Source organism: Barbus barbus (assembly GCF_936440315.1).
Source record: "Barbus barbus genome assembly, chromosome: 39".
In the NCBI taxonomy this organism is placed as follows: Eukaryota; Metazoa; Chordata; class Actinopteri; order Cypriniformes; family Cyprinidae; genus Barbus; species Barbus barbus.
This window is the reverse complement of record NC_136717.1, coordinates 27,433,085-27,448,447: the sequence shown is the minus strand read 5'-3', so window position 1 is coordinate 27,448,447 and position 15,363 is coordinate 27,433,085. Positions and strand designations below refer to the sequence as shown.

General features: G+C 32.8%; 1 protein-coding gene across 1 annotated transcript in view; it reads left to right on the top strand.

The window, feature by feature from the left end:
* The window catches only part of LOC306858629 (glutamate receptor ionotropic, kainate 2-like), a gene marked incomplete at both ends in the record, with an annotated part of 63,373 nt that overhangs the window by 47,169 nt on the left and 841 nt on the right, over positions 1–15,363 (top strand). Inside the window, 6 exons of the mRNA XM_079399246.1 lie at positions 426–632; positions 2,538–2,761; positions 7,731–7,849; positions 8,795–9,012; positions 9,553–9,778; positions 12,364–12,614. Coding sequence (XP_079255372.1) covers positions 426–632; positions 2,538–2,761; positions 7,731–7,849; positions 8,795–9,012; positions 9,553–9,778; positions 12,364–12,614 — 1,245 coding nt within the window. The remainder of the gene's footprint in view (positions 1–425; positions 633–2,537; positions 2,762–7,730; positions 7,850–8,794; positions 9,013–9,552; positions 9,779–12,363; positions 12,615–15,363) is intronic.

Sequence of the window (15,363 nt, the reverse complement as noted above, 5' to 3'; positions counted from 1 at the left end):
TTTTTGTGAAGTTTGTTTTAAGGAACAGAGATGCTACACTTTTATAATATTAAAAGAATAATTCCCAAAAATGACAATTATATTATTATACCTTTTTGGATGAGCTATATATATTAGTTTAGTTCATTTTAGTTTTTTTAATAAACTCTTTTTATTTTTAGTATTAGTTTTTAATGATGTATATAGTTTAACGATCTTTGACTTCATTTTATTTTCAAAAAAGGTTTGTTTTCTTGTTTTGAAACTTCTTGTTATTATTTTAGTCATTACAAATGTTTTCAGATTAATTAATATTTGCTTTCATTTTGAACTCAATTTAAATGATTTATTTACTTGTTTCTATTTATTTATATATTGACTTATATTTCTAATCTAGTAATCCAGTAGCTAATAAACAGTGTTCAGAGATCTTCTGTCTGTCTCAGGAGGAGCCGTATGTCATGTTTAAGAAGTCGGATAAACCGCTGTACGGGAACGACCGCTTCGAGGGATTCTGCGTGGATCTGCTGCGGGAGCTTTCGGGAATCCTGGGCTTCCGTTATGAGATCCGGTTAGTGGAGGATGGCAGATACGGAGCGTTTGAGGAGAGTTCTGGCCAGTGGAACGGCATGGTGCGCGAGCTCATGGACCACGTGAGTGTGTGACGCTTCATTTCTTCAGTTAGCTTTCATTTTTACATTTTCAGGGTTCATTTTATTTTTAGTTACATTTTTGGTCATTTTCTCATGTTTTTATAGTTTTTAATACTATTTTATAATATAGGTTTAATTGATTTTTGTTTTTATTTATTTCAGGTTAGTAATTTAAGTGCTTCATTTAGTTTTAATTCTAGTTTACTTTTTTAGTTAATTGTGTTTATTAGTATTTTGTAATATTTATTATTATTATTATTATTATTATTATTTAGTCATTTAGCAGACGCTTTTAGCCAAAGTGACTTACAAATGAGGACAACAGAAGCAATCAGTTGTAATATTAAAACAACTAAAAACAGATCCAAAACTACAAGCTAAAACTTTATAAATACTACCTATACACATTTTAAAAATAAAGAAATTAAATAAAAATGACAAATGCATACAACAAAATTTCAAAACTTAACATTTAAATGAAAAACAAAAACAAAATAAAGCTAAAAACATTTCAAAATATTAAATAACAAATATATATATATATTTCATTTCCTTTTAGTTTAAGTATTAAAATAACTCAAATGAAATAAAGCTAAAACTTAATAAAAGACCTATACAGACATAATAAATTCAGACATTATTTAACTAAAATTTAAATGTATCTCAATTTAAAAATGTTTTTGACAGATTTATATCTTGATAATAACCCCAGTGAGTGTTTGTCATGTTTCAGACAGCTTGAGTAAATGCTGGCTTTAGGACAGAAATATATTCATGATATATATTCTGAGCATTAACATGTTTAACTATCTTTTTGTTCCTTATATAGCCCAACTAGAGCTGTCGATTTAACAATGTTAATTTGGTGTGATTAATTATGTACAAAATGGCGTTACAATTGAGTGAATGATTCAGTGACTCATTCATAAAGACAGTTGCTTGCTTCTTTCCTAAATTAATCAGCTGTTTGAGTGAGTCAATGATTCAGGGATTTATTCATGAAGGCAGTCACTTGCTTCATTTCTGAATGAATCAGTGACTTTAAACGAATTGAGTGAGTGAATGATTCAGTAATCAAATCAGCCATTTGAGCAAATCGGTTGAACAAATGATTCAGTGACTCACTTAAGACATTGATTCGCCACCAACTGGTGCTTTTACTTTTATATTTAAAGTATCATTTCATTTTTTTATTCATTTTTTTCATGTTTCGGTGTTCATTTAAAAAACACTATTTGTTATCATTATTTATGGCATGTTGAATCAAAATATTTTTCTAAAGCAATTTTTTTGTAATGTCTATTTGATGCTTTTCTCATCTAACACAATATTGACTTTAAATGATCTTTTGCAGTAAATTTTGAGTAATTAATTAATCAGCACATCATGTAATTAATTTAGAGCTGCCAAACGATTAATCGCAATCAATCGCATACAAAATAAAAGTTTGTTTACATAATATGTGTGTGTTCTGTGTATATTTATGTATATATAAATGCACACACATACAGTATATATTCTGAAAATATTTACATCTATATATTCATATAATTTATATTATAAATAAATATATTTAATACATAAACATAACATATTTTTCTGAAATAGATGCATGTGTGTGTATTTATATATAAAGTACATAATATATATACACATTACATATATTATGTAAACAAAGACTTTTATTTTGGATGCGATTAATCGTTTGACAGCACTAAATTAATTAGATTAAAAAATGTTATGCCTTGACAGCCCTAATGTGAATATATGTCAACTTGTTCAGTTTAAAGTCTAGAGGAGTCACAAATGATTCAGAGTTGACGAACTGATTCATTTGAATCTTTTGGCCAGTTATGCAGCTAAAAAGCGTCACCTGACGGATCTCTGTTGTGTTATGATTGACAGAAAGCAGACCTGGCCGTGGCTCCGCTGACCATCACATACGTCCGAGAGAAGGTGATTGACTTCTCCAAACCCTTCATGACCCTGGGCATCAGCATCCTCTACCGCAAACCCAACGGCACCAACCCCGGCGTCTTCTCCTTCCTCAACCCTCTGTCCCCTGATATCTGGATGTATATTCTACTGGCTTGCTTGGGTGTCAGTTGTGTGCTGTTTGTCATAGCCAGGTAACATGTGACCTTCACGCGCGTGTTTGACCATTCGTCCGTCTTCATCCTCGCTTTCAGGAAACGCGGCCATTTGTGCCTGAAAATCTCTGCAATTTAATAAAATCATAATAATACGAAAAAAATGAACAACCCATAACATTATACTAACCCTAACTCCAAATACCCAGGTTAAAAAAGCACACTTGCATATTGTACCTAAAGTGCTCTATTTTCACGCACTAATTTTGTACTTAATATACTAAAAATGATTCTTTAGTACTTCTTAGGATAAACTTAGTGTACTTAACTGTGCTATTTTGGGACACCATGAATATAAACTAAAATGTGCTTTTATTTACTAGTGAATATAAGATGGTTCTGCTGTGGGAACTAAATACATTTTTAAATACAGAGAAAGTATGTTAAAAGCACATTTTTGTGTGGAACTACTTCCTTCCGACACGGATTCAAATCTAAAGTTGACAGAGTCCAAGCCTCCGTTACTAATCCTAAAACATCACTTTAGAACTAGTAACGAAGGAACCTTGAGTTGTTTCGTTGAAACCTTTTTGTATTAAAGCTTGCTGTATTATGTAGAGTATTATGAGAGAGAGATTGGCTGAGCGATCGTGATTACCTGCATCTGATACAGCATTCATATTCACAATAAAACATTAGTTTTAATGTCCACTGAGGAAAGCGATATCTTTGTCGTACTATCCTTTCATCTGTTAAGGGTGATTTCTGAGCACCACGCTGCATCTTACAAGCTGTTGTTTAAAGTAAAAATAGCTTGCTTGTTTACAACCTTGTTTCAGTCTCTTTCAATTATAAAATCTTTACTGCTGACTCACTAATGAAACAGTCTCTTGTCGCCATCTAGAGGCGGAATAATGTAACTAAACACAGACCGCTTCTCAATATCAAATCCTATTATTAAATACTGCCATTTATATAAAAATATTATTTTTTGAATAAACAACAACAGCCATCATAAACTTTGCTAGACAATTCAGTCAAAAGTACAAAGGCAGCGCTCTGATATACAGCATTGAAGTTATATAAAACATAATGTGATGAGATTTTGCACTCTGCCAAAACTATTTTCTCTGGAACTAATAACAGATTAATGAGACCAAAGACTGCCCGTTAGATTTACCCCAAACTAATTATATCTCATGTTTAACAACTATAGAGACCTCAGAGCCAGCGGCAGAGGTTGTTCTCAAAAAATTTATATTGGCAAAATATAAATAATATTGCACCACTCCACATTACTTACAGTCAATAGTTTTGTATTTAGTGGCAAGAAATAAATCTGTAAAAATAATTCTGTAAAAACAAAATTCTGATTATCACTTTTTCCTGATTTAATTGAGCCTGAAATATTGAGCTTGAGTGTAAATATAATAAAATTCAATTTTCCATAAAAGCAATAATTTATGGTGCATTAAAATGCAATGATGTCTGAGAACATGCAATAGATTGATATTCTGAGGGAAATGATCAAATGTTTAATTTATACAATTCATGTGATATTAGGTTCAGTATGCTGTAAATTCTCCTGAATAGAGACGAATGGCAGCGTTTCCTGATCGTGTGTCTGTGATCTTCTGTTGAAGCATAAGTACTTTCCCCTTCATCCTCTCTAATATCCGTCTCACTGTAATATCTCTCTGTCCTGCTTTAATATCTCTCTCAGCGTTTATGGCCACGTCTCACAGGAGTCTCCAGACTCAGTTGTATTAATTGGAAATCCTCAGAAATCAATCAGGCTCTGTTTGAGGAGCAGGAATGGCTCTGAATCAGACGAACAAGTGCTGATGTAAAGCGTTTGTTAAAGCTCGGCGTCGATGTTTAATGTTACCGGCCACATGATATGAAAGAAAAGCCATGACTGTCACCTAAGTTAGATTGGAATATGCACAGTGAGTGTGAGGCATTCTGGGTAAGTGTTCTGGATGTTTCTGGATGGTGTCTTCTTCTGCTCTATAATTGGAATATTGACATTTCAACTGCTGTATTGATCAGAAAAGCCCCAATTTACCTCTAAATACACAGAAGAGATTTTACAAATCCCAGAACGCACATAGAGATGTTCTTCAAGCTCTACACAAACACACACATGCGGTCGGCTTTATTAGCATTCAATAATCAGTCACATACATTCATATACACTTGATATAAATAATGCAAAATATCACATTTTATATTCATTTTACAGCATAACTTTGATTCATATAATTGAGAATTTTATTTTTCTTACTTTTTCTTCTTATTTTTCTTTATTTAAAAATAAACATTCTTTATTGGCATCTATGTCTCCATGAAGAGCCTTTAACATCCACTGAACCTTTTATTGCACAAAAGGCTCTTTATAGTAGAAAAAGGCTCATGTGGTTATTAAAATGAAAACTAAAATATATATGAAATATCAATATTATTGCACCATGCCACATTATTTAAATTTAGCGGCAAGAAAAAAATCAAATAAAAATAATAATATTTTATATATATATATATATATATATATATATATATATACACACACACACCACACAACATTATTTAGTCAATATTTTATATTTTGTGGCAAGAAAAACTAAATATACGGTATATAAAATATCAATGTCATTGCACCACACCTTGTTATTTACAGTCTATATTTTTATATTGACTAGCAAGAAAATTTAAATATTAGTAAAATCTAAATAAAAGTGCAAAAAATAAATAAATAAATAACATTGCAACACACCACATTATTTACAGTCAAATATTTTTATATTGCCTAGCAAGAAAATTAAATATATATAGCTGAAAAATTTACCAACATATTGGCGAATTTTGCCTAAACACACACACACGCACGCACGCGCACACACACACAACAGAGGATGTTTTATTATTCTGAACATGAACTCTTGTGTGATGATGTTCTGCTGTGACCTTACCTGCCAGATACAGTCTGGGAACTGGAATTACACACACACACACACACACACACACACACACACACACACAGAGAGAAAGACACACACACACACACACACACACACAGAAAGACACACACACACACACACACTCACACACACACACACACAGAAAGACACACACACACACACACACACACACACAGAAAGACACACACACACACACACACACACACACACACAGAAAGACACACACACACACACACACACACACACACAGAAAGACACACACTCACACACACACACACACACAGAAAGACACAAACACACACACAGAAACACACACACTCACACAAAGACACACACACACACACAGAGAGAGAAAGACACACAAAACCAGGTTTCAGATCAGATGCATGATTTGTTTGAGTAAAAACAGCACCAGTGTCCTTCTCTGTGCTTCTGGAAGAGCTGATCAGAGAACGATGTAAAAGTTCAGATATAAGCAGAATGTTTTAGTTCTTGATTATTGTGTTCAGCTGGTGACATGATGAAGGCCAGAGTGATGCTTATGGTGGGATTTTATATAAATATAAATAATCTACTGAGATGAAAAGTGCCACAAATGCTTTATAATCAATCTTTAAGGCAAGACACTAGCGGTGAATATTGTTAAAATGTTGAACTAATAAACATCACTGCTCAATTGATTAATAGCAGTGCATTAAAATAATTATCTGAAATGTTATATATAAATATGCAAATGAAGCATTAACAAATTAAATATACACTACTTCTTTCCAAAACTTAAATCTGAACATTGGATAAAACCAGATCCATAATTGTTTGATTTTGTTGACAGAAAATACTGCCAGCATACAGAAAAATAATCGGGTTTCACTTTGTTTTTAGGAGCAAGATGTTGTATAAATCAGTATAAATTATATATGAAAACCTTCAGAATATACACTGCCGCTCAAAGTCTGGGATCAGTCAGATTTATTATGTTTTTTAAAGAAGTTTCTTCTGGGGATTACTAAAAAGTTAAAAAGAACAGCATTTATTTAAAAAAGAAATGTTGGTGTTACAATATACAATGCTATTGAAGAGTTTGGGGTCAGTAAATGTTTGTTTTTTTAAAGAAATTACTACTTTTATTCAGGAGGGATGTGATAAAGGAATAAAAAGTCATAGTAAAGACTTATATTGTTAGTAAAGACTTTCTATTTTGAACAAATGCTGTTCTTTTTAACTTTGTATTCATCAAAGAAAAAAGTACCACATGTTCCAAAAATCAATATATTATGATGATTTCTGAAGATCATGAGACACTGAAGACTGGAGTAATGATGCTGAAAATACAGCTGCAGATCACAGAAATACATTACAGTTTAAAGTATATTAAAATAGGAAACCGATATTAGAAATTGCAATAAGATTTCACAATATTACTGTTTTTTCTGTATTTTTGATGAGCAGAAGAGAATCCTTTAAAAACATTAAAAATCTTACTGATCCCAAACTTTTGAGCGGCAGTGTAGCTTGAAATAAAAGTAGGTTTTGGTGAATATAAGTGCTGCTGAAGTGGAGATAAAAACTTCTTGGTTTGTTGTCCTTGTTACAGTGTAATTATACATTTAAGTCCTGAGTAATGTTAATTAACTACATATACTTACTGCATGGTTAGGGTTAGAATTAGGGTTATTTGCATTTAATTATGCATAATTTATTGTTATTATAATAGTAAGTACATGTAACACGTGTAACAAGAACACCTTAAAATAAAGTGATACCAACGTTTTTGTTATGGGCATTAATATGTATTGAAATCTAAAGATGCAAATAGATCAAGTGCAATAAAATAAACAGTGTATTTTGGATGTTTTCTTTCATCCAAAAACTGGCCAGTGCATGAAAACACTCCGGTTTTGCCTGTAATGTCTTGCCTTTAGTGTCTTAATGTTTGTTCTCAGTGTTGATGAGTGTGTTTATGTGAGAGATATTGTGTGTGTGTGTGTGTGTGTGTGCATCAGCCTGTGCTCTTGTTCTGCGCTCAGATTCAGTCCGTACGAGTGGTATAACCCTCACCCCTGTAACCCAGAGTCAGACGTGGTGGAGAATAACTTCACGCTGTTAAACAGCTTCTGGTTCGGCATCGGCGCTCTCATGCGTCAAGGTGAGTTCGTTATCGTCTCAGTGCCTTCTACTGGAGCACAGCTGCTATGATCAAATACCCACACTTCAGAGACCATATTAATATAATAATCAGATATTACATCTGTGACCCTGGAGCACAAAACCAGTCATTAGGGTCGATTTGTTTAAATTGAGATTCACACATCATCTGAAGCTGAATAAATAATCTGTCCATTAATGTATGGTTTGTTAGGATAGGACAATATTTGGCTGAGATGCAACTAGTCACGGGTATATTTGTATGGAAGCATGTGTAGCTTAATTAAATTTGAAATGTAATATGCAAAATGGCAACATATTTCTGTATTTTAATTGACATTTTACCATTCCATATGTGCAACATTTAGTGCAAAATGAAAATTAAATTATATAATTAAAATTTGCCATTTTCTACACTAGTTTTAATATGCAAATAATTTTTTTAAAAGCTTAATAAGTTGCAAAATGAAAATTAAAATGTATTACCCAAATTGATTAGATATGTTTAACATGGTCAAGCAAAAACTGTAGCAAAATGATCATTTAATTGCTGTTTTTCCTAATGCATTTATAATAATAATAATAAGTAAATAAAAATAAAAACCAAAGAATTAAGCAGACAACTGTTTTCATCATTGATAATAAATCAGTATATTATTATGATTTCTGAAGGACCATGCATTGAAGACTGGAGTAATGATGCTGAAAATACAGCTTTGAATCACAGGAATAAATTACATTATAAAATATATTCAAATAGAAAATAGTAAAACTATTTCAAAATTTGACAGTTTTTGCTGCACTTTGGATCAAATAAATGCAGGCTTGGTGAGCAGAAGACATTAAAAATCCTACTGTTCAGAAAGGTTTGACTGGTGGTGTAAATGATGTACAAAGTGACTTATCTCGGTCCAGAAGGGTTGATCTGTTGATTGATGGTCCTCAGGGTCAGAGCTGATGCCCAAGGCTCTGTCCACCAGGATCGTGGGAGGAATCTGGTGGTTCTTCACCCTCATCATCATCTCGTCCTACACTGCAAACCTGGCCGCCTTCCTGACGGTGGAGCGCATGGAGTCACCCATCGACTCGGCCGACGATCTGGCCAAACAAACCAAGATCCTGTACGGCGTGGTGGAGGACGGCGCCACCATGACCTTCTTTAAGGTACTGCAGGCATTCGATCCGCTCTTTAGCAGATTTCTACAGCTTCACTGGAACAAAGAGGAAAATACCAGTGTTAATGTTGTATGAAGTCAACAGAGCCATTATTAAGAATGATTCAGTTCTGTTTTGATTCAATAACAGTGCTAATGTTGAAAATTAATCAAAATTCATTTTTATGCTATAAAGCAGCTCTACAGAAGACAATAAAATCATTATTCAGAATGATTCAGTTCAGTTTTGATTCAATTCAGTTCAATAAACGCTGAAATAACAGTGAAACTATTGTAAAATTAATCAATTATTAAACAAATGAACTTTTAGGCTATAAAACAGCTCTAAAGGAGTCAATAGAGTCATTATTCAGAATGATTTATGAAACTGTTATGAGACTGATTCAGCTAAAGCAGCTCATTAGCCAACTCTTAGTTTTGTTCTCATCTGATATCAGTGTATCAGCGCAGTCAAATCCATGTCTGATTATTAGTCTTTTCAGTTGAATTCCTGTCTGGTTGCATCCTAACGTCTCCGTCTCTACTGCAGAAAAGCAAGATCTCGACGTACGATAAGATGTGGGAGTTCATGAACAGCCGGCGTCAGTCGGTGATGGTGAAAAGCGTGGAGGAGGGCATCGATCGCGTGCTGACGTCTGACTACGCCTTCCTGATGGAGTCCACCGCCATCGAGTTCGTCACGCAGCGCAACTGCAACCTGACGCAGATCGGCAGCCTGATCGACTCCAAGGCGTACGGCGTGGGGACACCCATGGGTAAAACAGGACCCTATGAAATCTGCTTCATGTTCTCCAAATTCTGTTTTTTCCATTTTAAGGAACGTTTTTTTCTGTTTTAATTTTCTCGACTCTTTTTGATGGTTAGATTAAATTTTATTCATGAAAAAGCATGTCTAATGAATTAAAATCATGAAACTTATACAAACACACATCTACATTGTCAGTAGTCAAACATTCACGCTTATACCTGCTTCAGCTTCAGCATCCCATCATTATAAACCTGTCGCCATGGAGATCTGTAATGACAGATGATGGAGAGCTGACTGATTTTTCCTTTTATATGCCCATAAAATTTGCATTAATTTTACTTTTTAGTTCTTTAAAACAACAAAGTTTAATATTTTAGTTTATTTTATTTCAAGTTTTATTGTGGATTTAGTTTTAGTTGATAATAAGCCTGGTTATTATATCTTCTGAACACTATGTTTTTATTTAACACTCAAATTTCATTTTCAAATAATGAGACTTTAATTTCTGGATGTACCATCACTAGCAGTTACTCTTGCTATTATTAGTATTTTATTATTATTCTATGCCAAAGCAGTGATGAAATAAGAAACAAGATGCCCTTAAATTTACAATTAATCATTAAACTACTATTTTCTACTTTAAATATGGAACATGTTAAAATATTAATATATAAATAAATATATTGAAGTGTAATTAATGCAAATTAAATGATAAAACAAGTCTCACATCTTCAGCCACATGGGACAAGTTAAATTATTTCATGAAATAATTATTTTTATTTTATTAATAAGTATTTTATTATTTGCAACAGTAAGATGTCATTAGGCTCCATTTACTGTACTTTTATGAGTCTAAAATCTACAGCATCAGGTTCATATGATTATTTATTAATGTAAAAATATTTATTAAAAACATTCACTCATAATTGCTTTTAAATGGAAATGAGAAGGAGAATTTGTGAGGAATCTTAATTAAATTTTTGTTTTGTTTTTTGGGGGGAACTATATATATATATATATATATATGTGTGTTTTCAAAGATGCATGTAAAACCTGTCCATGTTCTTCTGATGAGCATCTGTAGCAGTTTCATTTCCCATGAGTCTCCTCTTCTCTTCTGGAGGCAGAGGATCTGCACGTTTTATAGAAATCTGAGCGCAGTTCTGTGTGGGAGGAGGGAATAAAAAGGGAAATATTTATCCATCTTTATCTGCAGAAATCCTCCGTGTTTCTGTGTAATCCTGTTATCCGCACGCACACGTCATTCAGAATAACAGGCGTTCAACTGAGATGAGTGACTCCTTCTGATCCACTGGAGGACTAAACACATATTCCTGGAATAACACTGTGCTTTATGAAAGAATACAGCTCGTTTAATGATGTGGAATGAGGACTGGAGATATTAAAGGATGTTCGGGATTGAAGCTCCATCAGCAGCGTTTGTGTTGATTTGCACAGAAAATCATCTAGACTCGTCCCTTATTTATTTATATGCTTGCATTTATTTATTTATTTATTTAGTGGTTACAGAAAGGAACTGAAAATGAAAGTGAACACAATAACTGTTTAAATAGACATTCTTTTAAGAATTAATATTGGGTTATTTATAGAGTTATTATAGTTAACTAAACTTAAAGCCATAAAAAAGGAACATTTTCATTATTTGAATAAAATGTTCATTAAGTGAAATAAATAAAATATTAAAGAACGTAACTCTTTTTCCAGCTAGTTGCCAAGGCATCGTTTCTCCTTTTAATTAAGTTTAATGATGTATGAAAATAACTAAAATACTGAAATAAAAATGAACAAAAACTACTAAAAATGAACACACAATAAAATGAACTAAAATTAATAGTGAAAAAATAAAATAGAAAAATAAAAACTAATTCAAAGTATTAATACGATCTTAAAAACATGGATTAAAATTAATAAAAACTATATAGCATTAAAACTACTAAAAATGACAAAAGCACAATAAATGACTCAAACTTTAAATAATGAATTTAAAATAAAGGAAACTATAAAAATAAAACATTCTAAATATTAATAAAAAAAAATAATTACAATAATTTTTTTAAAATAAATTAAAAAATTAGACATATAAAAAAAAAAAAAAAAACTTTACCTAAAATTAAAAAGGAAATTATTAAAACCTACATAGACAAAAAACTACTAACAATTAAATAAAAAAATAAAAAAATGATAACAACTAATTATTAATAGGAATAATAATAATAATAACTATTAATAAAAACCATAACAGTAACTAAATTAAAGTTGTTATTCACTGAAAATATAAAAATAAAATAGCTGTAATGAATATTGTTCAACAGCATTCACAACATTAGAAGAATTTTAAAAACCATTTTTAAAGAAAACAAAAAAAACTTTAACTTCATAATTTCTAAGTTTCTTATTTAACAAAAAGTTGGTATTTGACATTAGGATGTCCGATAAAGATGGGGCCTGATTTGCACTGAAACTAGAATGTGAAATAGTTTGAAGCTGCATGTAAATGGTGTAAAGCCTCTGTAGGTCAGTTCAGCTGGACTTTAATGATGGATTGTCACCTGTCCCGTGGTTCTCCCTCAGGCTCGCCGTATCGGGACAAGATCACCATCGCCATCCTACAGCTGCAGGAGGAGGGCAAGCTGCACATGATGAAGGAGAAGTGGTGGAGGGGCAACGGCTGTCCGGAGGAGGAGAGTAAGGAGGCCAGCGCCCTCGGTGTGCAGAACATCGGCGGCATCTTCATCGTCCTCGCCGCCGGCCTGGTGCTGTCCGTGTTCGTGGCCGTCGGCGAGGTGCTGTACAAATCCAAACAGAACGCGCAGATCGAGAAGGTATCAGACGCACACACCAGAGGTTGCTCTTTCACATCTTTATCAGACAAATACTATAGAACATTAGCTCTTAAAGTGACAGCAGCCCAATAAACCCGCCTTATCAGTCGATCTTTCACATCTTTATCAGACAAATACTATAGAACATTAGCTCTTAAAGTGACAGCAGCCCAATAAACCTGCCTTATCAGTCGATCTTTCACATCTTTATCAGACAAATACTATAGAACATTAGCTCTTAAAGTGACAGCAGCCCAATAAACCCGCCTTATCAGTCGATCTTTCACATCTTTATCAGACAAATACTATAGAACATTAGCTCTTAAAGTGACAGCAGCCCAATAAACCTGCCTTATCAGTCGATCTTTCACATCTTTATCAGACAAATACTATAGAACATTAGCTCTTAAAGTGACAGCAGCCCAATAAACCTGCCTTATCAGTCGATCTTTCACATCTTTATCAGACAAATACTATAGAACATTAGCTCTTAAAGTGACAGCAGCCCAATAAACCTGCCTTATCAGTCGATCTTTCACATCTTTATCAGACAAATACTATAGAACATTAGCTCTTAAAGTGACAGCAGCCCAATAAACCTGCCTTATCAGTCGATCTTTCACATCTTTATCAGACAAATACTATAGAACATTAGCTCTTAAAGTGACAGCAGCCCAATAAACCCGCCTTATCAGTCGATCTTTCACATCTTTATCAGACAAATACTATAGAACATTAGCTCTTAAAGTGACAGCAGCCCAATAAACCTGCCTTATCAGTCGATCTTTCACATCTTTATCAGACAAATACTATAGAACATTAGCTCTTAAAGTGACAGCAGCCCAATAAACCTGCCTTATCAGTCGATCTTTCACATCTTTATCAGACAAATACTATAGAACATTAGCTCTTAAAGTGACAGCAGCCCAATAAACCCGCCTTATCAGTCGATCTTTCACATCTTTATCAGACAAATACTATAGAACATTAGCTCTTAAAGTGACAGCAGCCCAATAAACCTGCCTTATCAGTCGATCTTTCACATCTTTATCAGACAAATACTATAGAACATTAGCTCTTAAAGTGACAGCAGCCCAATAAACCTGCCTTATCAGTCGATCTTTCACATCTTTATCAGACAAATACTATAGAACATTAGCTCTTAAAGTGACAGCAGCCCAATAAACCTGCCTTATCAGTCGATCTTTCACATCTTTATCAGACAAATACTATAGAACATTAGCTCTTAAAGTGACAGCAGCCCAATAAACCCGCCTTATCAGTCGATCTTTCACATCTTTATCAGACAAATACTATAGAACATTAGCTCTTAAAGTGACAGCAGCCCAATAAACCTGCCTTATCAGTCGATCTTTCACATCTTTATCAGACAAATACTATAGAACATTAGCTCTTAAAGTGACAGCAGCCCAATAAACCTGCCTTATCAGTCGATCTTTCACATCTTTATCAGACAAATACTATAGAACATTAGCTCTTAAAGTGACAGCAGCCCAATAAACCTGCCTTATCAGTCGATCTTTCACATCTTTATCAGACAAATACTATAGAACATTAGCTCTTAAAGTGACAGCAGCCCAATAAACCTGCCTTATCAGTCGATCGTTCACATCTTTATCAGACAAATACTATAGAACATTAGCTCTTAAAGTGACAGCAGCCCAATAAACCTGCCTTATCAGTCGATCTTTCACATCTTTATCAGACAAATACTATAGAACATTAGCTCTTAAAGTGACAGCAGCCCAATAAACCTGCCTTATCAGTCGATCTTTCACATCTTTATCAGACAAATACTATAGAACATTAGCTCTTAAAGTGACAGCAGCCCAATAAACCTGCCTTATCAGTCGATCTTTCACATCTTTATCAGACAAATACTATAGAACATTAGCTCTTAAAGTGACAGCAGCCCAATAAACCTGCCTTATCAGTCGATCTTTCACATCTTTATCAGACAAATACTATAGAACATTAGCTCTTAAAGTGACAGCAGCCCAATAAACCTGCCTTATCAGTCGATCTTTCACATCTTTATCAGACAAATACTATAGAACATTAGCTCTTAAAGTGACAGCAGCCCAATAAACCTGCCTTATCAGTCGATCTTTCACATCTTTATCAGACAAATACTTGAATAAGGAAATATCATATAAATATAAATGGATTCATCTATATTTAACTTATACAAATAAATATGTCTGCTTCAAAGAATGAAGAATGTCGGATACAAAATATTATTAAGAATTCATATATAACCACACGTCTTTTTAGAAAAGAAGGCCATAGCAGTTAAATCTGTATTCAGTGCTCAAACCTAAACATCATCCGTATTAACAGGTAATGTTCTCTCTTGCAGTATATAATGAGCTTTTATAGAAATGCTTTACAATTGAATTCAACTGAAAAAACGAATAAAAACTATATGTACATATTTAAAAAAAAACTAAAAATTATGAAAACACAATAAAACAAATGAAAAAAAAAATTTAAATAAAAAGGGAAAATATAAAAAATAAAAACGCAAAATTCTAAATATTTATAAAAACTAAACAAACGTAAATAAAAATGTATAAAACTATATAGACATTTTAAAAATGAAAAAAAAAGATACACATAATAACATGACTAAAGCTTTAACTAAGATTAAAATGAAAAAGGAAAATGTAAAAAAAGGTATTAAAAATATTAATAAAAACAAAAAAAACATTAAATATTTTTAAAAAAA